Source organism: Octodon degus, unplaced genomic scaffold (assembly GCF_000260255.1).
Source record: "Octodon degus isolate 3935 unplaced genomic scaffold, OctDeg1.0 scaffold00056, whole genome shotgun sequence".
Taxonomy (NCBI): Eukaryota; Metazoa; Chordata; class Mammalia; order Rodentia; family Octodontidae; genus Octodon; species Octodon degus.
The window spans coordinates 6,306,510-6,312,208 of record NW_004524632.1 but is presented as its reverse complement, the minus strand read 5'-3'; the positions used below and the strand labels follow the sequence as shown (position 1 = coordinate 6,312,208).

The 5,699-nt window shown below is 63.6% G+C and overlaps 1 protein-coding gene across 1 annotated transcript; it reads left to right on the top strand.

Annotated features, from left to right (window-relative positions):
- The first annotated feature begins 98 nt into the window (after positions 1–98).
- On the top strand, positions 99–4,434 carry Nxph3 (neurexophilin 3). The gene is made up of 2 exons (XM_004633644.2): positions 99–257; positions 2,923–4,434. The coding sequence occupies exons 1-2, from the start codon at positions 204–206 to the stop codon at positions 3,628–3,630; spliced, it is 762 nt and encodes a 253-aa protein (XP_004633701.1). The 5' UTR covers positions 99–203; the 3' UTR covers positions 3,631–4,434.
- Positions 4,435–5,699: the final 1,265 nt, after the last annotated feature.

Genomic DNA, 5,699 nt, shown 5'->3' with positions numbered 1-5,699 from the left:
GCGCGCAGCTGGGCTGGAGAGGGGGCGGCGGCGGCACAGCCGGACCGGAGGGGGCGGGGTCGGTCCCGGGCGGCCGGCGGAGCCGAGGGCCGCGAGGCGCCGGGGCCCGAGCATGGGACGGCGTGCCTGAGGGGACAGAGAGGGAGCGCGCGGCCTGGGACCCCGACAGGGACGGCGAGGAAGGGGACGTGACGGCAAGGAGGATGCAACTGACTCGCTGCTGCTTCGTGTTCCTGGTGCAGGGCAGCCTCTACCTGGTGAGCCGTCCGCGGGGAGCCTGGCGCGCGGGGGGCCCGCGGGATCGGGGAGCGCTCCTAGCTTCCGCGCCCGGAAACTTTCTCCTGCCCCCAGCAGCCCGGGTTCGGAGGGGGCGACCGGAGGCTGGGGGAGAGGGCGGGTCCGGGCCGGAGGCTGGACAGGAAGGGTTAATAGGGGCGGGGAGAGGGCGCCGGGCCGGCCCACCCCCTCCGCGGCGGGTGGCGGGAGGTGCGACCCGCGCTGGGAAAAGACCCCCCGAGCCCGGTCGCCCAGGGCTCCGGGACCCTGCAGCCCGGGACGCGCGGATGGGGCAGAAGGGGTGTGGAGCTGGGGACCCGCCAGCTCGGGGGATGCTCGCGCGCAACCCCCTGGGGCCCTAGGGTTGGAGAGCCCAGGGAGCGGGGAGCGGGTGCAGACGAGGGGCGGCCCCGCGTCCCCGCCGCCTGCCGCCTGCCGCCCGCCGCTCGCGTCCCCGCGCCCGCCCGCCCTCCCCGCCTGTTGTTTTCCTCTCCTCTCCGGCTGCGCGCGGCCCGAGCCCCACAGGACCTGGGCAGGCGGCTCCCGCCCGGGGCGCTCGCTGCCGATCATCTAGGCGCCCAAGACGCGAGGGACCCCAGCCCCGGCCCCAACTCCCCAGAGACTGCTTGCCGCGCCGGCCCCCCTCCCCTCGCCCCAATCCTGTCCTGGTGAAGCCTCCTTCTCTATAGACAATAATCCCTTTGCTAGCACCTTCAGGCCACTGTGGAAAGTCCCTTTCCTCACCGGTCCTTACCTGTGGCCCTTTCTGTTCTCATGCCCTTTAGCTGTGTACCCCAAGGGCCAGTCCATACAGGTGGGCGGCCCTGAGCCCTTCCCCAGGAGCCGCCCTCACTGGAGTCCCTGTACCCGACAGGGAGGGGGCAGCCTTGACCCGGGTCAGAGGTGGCTTCGACACTGCAGCCAGCTGCGGGCACCGCCAAGTCACAGACCCTAGACCCCTCTGAGTCGCTCCTGCCCCGCTTACTCAGGCAGCCTCCTTCCTCAACCCAGAAGCACTACCAAGGCTGCCGGCTGACCCCGCGCCTAGAGAGCTTACCCAGGCAAGGACTCTCAAAAGCTGAGCGAACACCAGAGCACCACAGCCCTCAGGAAACCCAGGGACCTACTCTCCCCACACCCTGTTGTGCTGCCTGGGTCCGCAGGCCAGCCTGGCTGGCCGTCCTGCCACTCCTCCAGAAGTCTTTCCTGAGATGTGGCCTGTCGCCCTGGCTGAGCCTGCAGAGGCAGGATGATCCCTGGCAGAGTCTTACAGGATATGCCCAGTGGGGACGGCGCTTAGCTCAGATTCTTTCTAAAAAAGACGCACCTGGCCTGGGAAGCCGGGAGTGTGTAGTGTAGTGGAAGGCCCAGCCCACCGTAGCTTTGTGTGGTGTAACCTCCAAGCCAGAGTGGTGTCCTCACCTGAGAAAGAAAAAAATTCTATGGAAGCATAGAATTCCTGCCTTGTGGTACACATGACATCTTGGCATGCCACCATATCCCCTCATCGTCTGGCAGAGTGGCACCTGCTTTCCTCACCGGGGCAGTCCTGGGCATGCCACCCATTTCCCTCCCCAGCCTTCCTGCCGAAGCTCACACTGCATTTGTCCTTGACACAAAGTTAGGCTGGGTCCTGTGCTCCCGTCTCATTGTGGGTTCCCTGCGCATCAAAGGGTAGTTCTCCTAGGGTATTAGGAAGTCTCAAAAGGCAGGCGCTGGAGCCCGCCTGTCCACAGGGAGTTCCAGTCCGTCCCCTTGCGAACTTGAGGCTCTTTGGAGGCAGAGCTTGTGCCCCCCGCCCCCCCCCCCGTCAGCCTGGCATTTCACCAAGCCAGGGGCTCAACCTCTTCCATCACACTGGGGCTTTGCCATCAGGTGGGGCTGAACCTTCCCTGTCAGACTTGGGGCTGCCTGGGAGGTAGAGGCCACGCCTCTCTGGTGGCAAGATCTGCAGGAGAGAACTCCTGCTGGGGAATTCACACGGGGCCTGCCGTGCACGCAGGTCCCGCACGTATGGGCAAGCTCCAAGTTCTCCTGCAGCTCCCTGTGGACAGGCGGGCTCCAGCGCCTGCCTTTTGAGACTTCCTAATGTCCTAGGAGAACTGCCACCCTTAGATGTGCAAGGAACCCACAATGAGACGGGAGCACAGGACCCAGCCTAACTTTGTGTCAAGGACAAATGCAGTGTGAGCTTCGGCAGGAGGGCTGGGGAGGGAAATGGGTGGCATGCCCAGAACGGCCCAGGTGAGGAAAGCAGGTGCCACTCTGCCAGACGATGAAGGGTATGGTGGCATGCCAAGATGTCATGTGCACCACAAGGCAGGAATTCTATGCTTCCATTTCTCAGGTGAGGACACACCACACGATTGGAGGTTACACCACACGATTCCTTCAAGATATGGAATCGTGGCCAGAGGCAGGGTAGTAAGAAGGGGACCTGGGGTGACCCTAGTGTGAAGACAGGAGACCCAAGAGCCCACAGCACAAGCCAGGATAGACCCCTGACCCCAGAGTAAGTGTGAAACACCAAGGCCCTCAGTCCTGAGTCGGCACAGAAAGGACAGGGCCAGGGGTGACCGTAGTGGGGCTTTTTCCCCCTGGTCCTCTGGGACACAGGGTGCTCACTCTTTCCAACTTCCTCTGTAGGTCGTCTGTGGCCAGGGTGACAGTCCCCATGGCTCCGAGGAGGCTGAGCACGATGACCACGAGAGCCAGCCTCGGCCCCGTGTCCCTCGGAAGCGGGGCCACATCTCACCAAAGTCCCGCCCCTTGGCTAACACTGCCCTGCTAGGGTTGCTGGCTCCACCTGGCTCTGAAGCTTGGGGTGTCCTCGGGCAGCCCCCTAACCGCCCGAACCACAGTCCCCCACCCTCGGCCAAGGTGAAGAAAATATTTGGCTGGGGGGACTTTTACTCCAACATCAAGACGGTGGCCCTGAACCTGCTGGTCACGGGGAAGATTGTGGACCACGGCAACGGGACCTTCAGCGTCCACTTCCGCCACAACGCCACAGGCCAGGGCAACATCTCCATCAGCCTCGTGCCACCCAGCAAGGCCGTCGAGTTCCACCAGGAACAGCAGATCTACATCGAAGCCAAGGCCTCCAAAATCTTCAACTGCCGCATGGAGTGGGAGAAGGTGGAGCGGGGCCGCCGGACCTCGCTCTGCACCCACGACCCAGCCAAGACCTGCTCCCGCGACCATTCTCAGAGCTCGGCCACCTGGAGCTGCTCGCAGCCCTTCAAGGTGGTGTGTGTCTACATCGCCTTCTACAGCACGGACTATCGGCTGGTCCAGAAGGTGTGCCCAGACTACAACCACCACAGCGACACCCCCTACTACCCTTCTGGCTGACCTGGGCAGGCCGCAGAGGCCAGGCCAGGGCTAGGAGGACGGGCGGCCAGGGTGGACGCCAACTGCCCGACACCCGGCAGGGAGGGGGACAGAAGGGCCCCAGGCAGGGAGGGGAGAAGAGATGCAGAGATGTGGGGTGGGCCGAGCCCCAGTGGCAGGGCTGCGCCCCAGGCTGGCCTCAGCCCGAGGCTGTGTGGCTGCTAGAAGGTGGAGCCCGGGGGAGGACAGCACTCCTGCAGCCTTGCGCGCTTTGCTGATGCCAGTCCCAGGCCCCTGGGCAGGCAGACAGTGGTGGCTCCAGGTGGAGTCATGGAGGAGACCCTAAACCCTTGGCGCCCTCCTTTCCCTCCTGAGTGAGGACAACAGCAGCAGAGGGGGTTTCAGGAGTCAGCAAGGGTGCATGGCTGAGCCAGGGCATCCTGGGAGACCATAGTGGGCAGCCCTGAGCCGCGTCCCTGCCCCAAGCCCTGCATGAGGCCAAAGTGGTGATCCTTGAGGTCTTTACTGTTGTGACAAAAAGTCCATCGGTCTCCAGCCAGGCCACCCCTTTCCACAGTCCCCACCCCCCAACCCCCGCCAGCACTCCATACTGTTGTCGCTACCACACCTGTCCTTAGACCAAGACAGGACCATGCCGGTCCTCCTGGCACCTGCCCTTGGTAGATGCCCACCCAGGTGTCAATGTGTCCTGCCGCCACACCCCCTGCTGAGAATGGTCCCTCCACAGTCAGCCTGCCTGTCAGATGGGACCCTCACTCCCATCTGTTGGCCACCAGCACTGGCCGTGAGGACGCTGGGCCTGCTCCCTTGTGTCTGTCTGTGGGGATGGGGGGGGAGTCTTGTGAATCACCTGACCGTCAACTTCTGTGTGCAGAATCTTGTCCTTGGAGCAGGGAATAAAGCTTTCCCCAGGCCTCGGCCTTCTGAGTTGTGCACTGGTGAGGGCCCAGGTTCCCCACTCCGGCTTGTATTTCTCAGATGGCGGCTGGACCTTGCTGGGTCCAGTGTGCCAGGGCTCTCAGCTCCCAGTGCGCAGCGAGGCTTCTGCGCTGCCTTCTCCCGTCCCTTTTTGGGGCTGCGAGATCCGACGCCTGGAACCTGAGCAAAGGCGCTGTGTGCGGTGCTCGTGTGAGCTGGGGTGGCGCCGTTCTTCAAGAGCAGGCTGGGGGAAGAGCCGCTTGGTAGCTGCTTGTCCTCCCCAACGGTGCCTTGTCCGCCTGCCAGGGAGGGTCCCGATGCCTCGGCTGTCTCAGCTCTGCCATTGCTTTTTGGGCGTGTGGTCCTCTATAACACAAGGGCCTCGTCCAGCACTTAGGTCTCAGAAGGGAGCCTCAGATTTCCAGTCCTCCCTACTGGAAAAGGTGTGGGGGGGAGCCAAGGACTTGCGTCTGTGACTGACACCCAGCTAGACCCTGCTGCAGCTGTCCAGGTGCCCCCAAAATCATCAGGACCCAGGCTCCTCTCTGGCTCTGTAGGCTGAGGTGTGTCCTCCGTGCTCTCACTGGTCAGTCCCCAATTGCCTGTCCCTTCCCAGCGGCTAACCCTCTGGAGTGTCTTAGGGACAGGGAGGCCAGCAGGAGGCCTGTGGGATGCAAGGCTGCGTGGGCATCCTCTCCAGGGCTTGGCGGGGCCCTCCCTACAACGCCCTGGCAGCTGTTCCAGGTCTGGCTCTTGGGTCCTTTCAGCAGGGTCACCATAGTGGGAAAGTCCTGGTGTGCAGGTTAGGTGCCACCTCTAGCCTTCATCCTGCTGCCCCGAATGCCACTGCCATACAGAGATGGGGGACTCGAGACCTGCCTCTCTGTAGCCCGCTCCCTGGGTAAAGGGACCCAGGAAGGGCGCCTCAGTCTCCTGTGCTGCTCCAGTGTCCCCTGCACCCGGCTTCCTGAGCCACTTCTGAGCAGACTAGAGACGATGCCCAGCCTTCTACCCCTTTCTTCCTCAACTCAGAGGGCCCAGGTCTGCTCCTGTGGTGGCAGGCGTGAGGCTATGGGGTCCTTAGAGTCCCTGTACTCCTGTGGACACCCCAGCAGCATCATGGAGTAGCTTCCCCAGCCTGTGGGTTCTGG

Excerpts from the sequence above, each read along its gene's own strand:
- Nxph3 (XM_004633644.2), top strand. The coding sequence starts at position 204 with ATGCAACTGACTCGCTGCTGCTTCGTGTTCCTGGTGCAGGGCAGCCTC. Across the intron at positions 258-2,922 it reads TGCAGGGCAGCCTCTACCTG|GTCGTCTGTGGCCAGGGTGA; the intron begins GTGAGCCGTCCG and ends CTTCCTCTGTAG.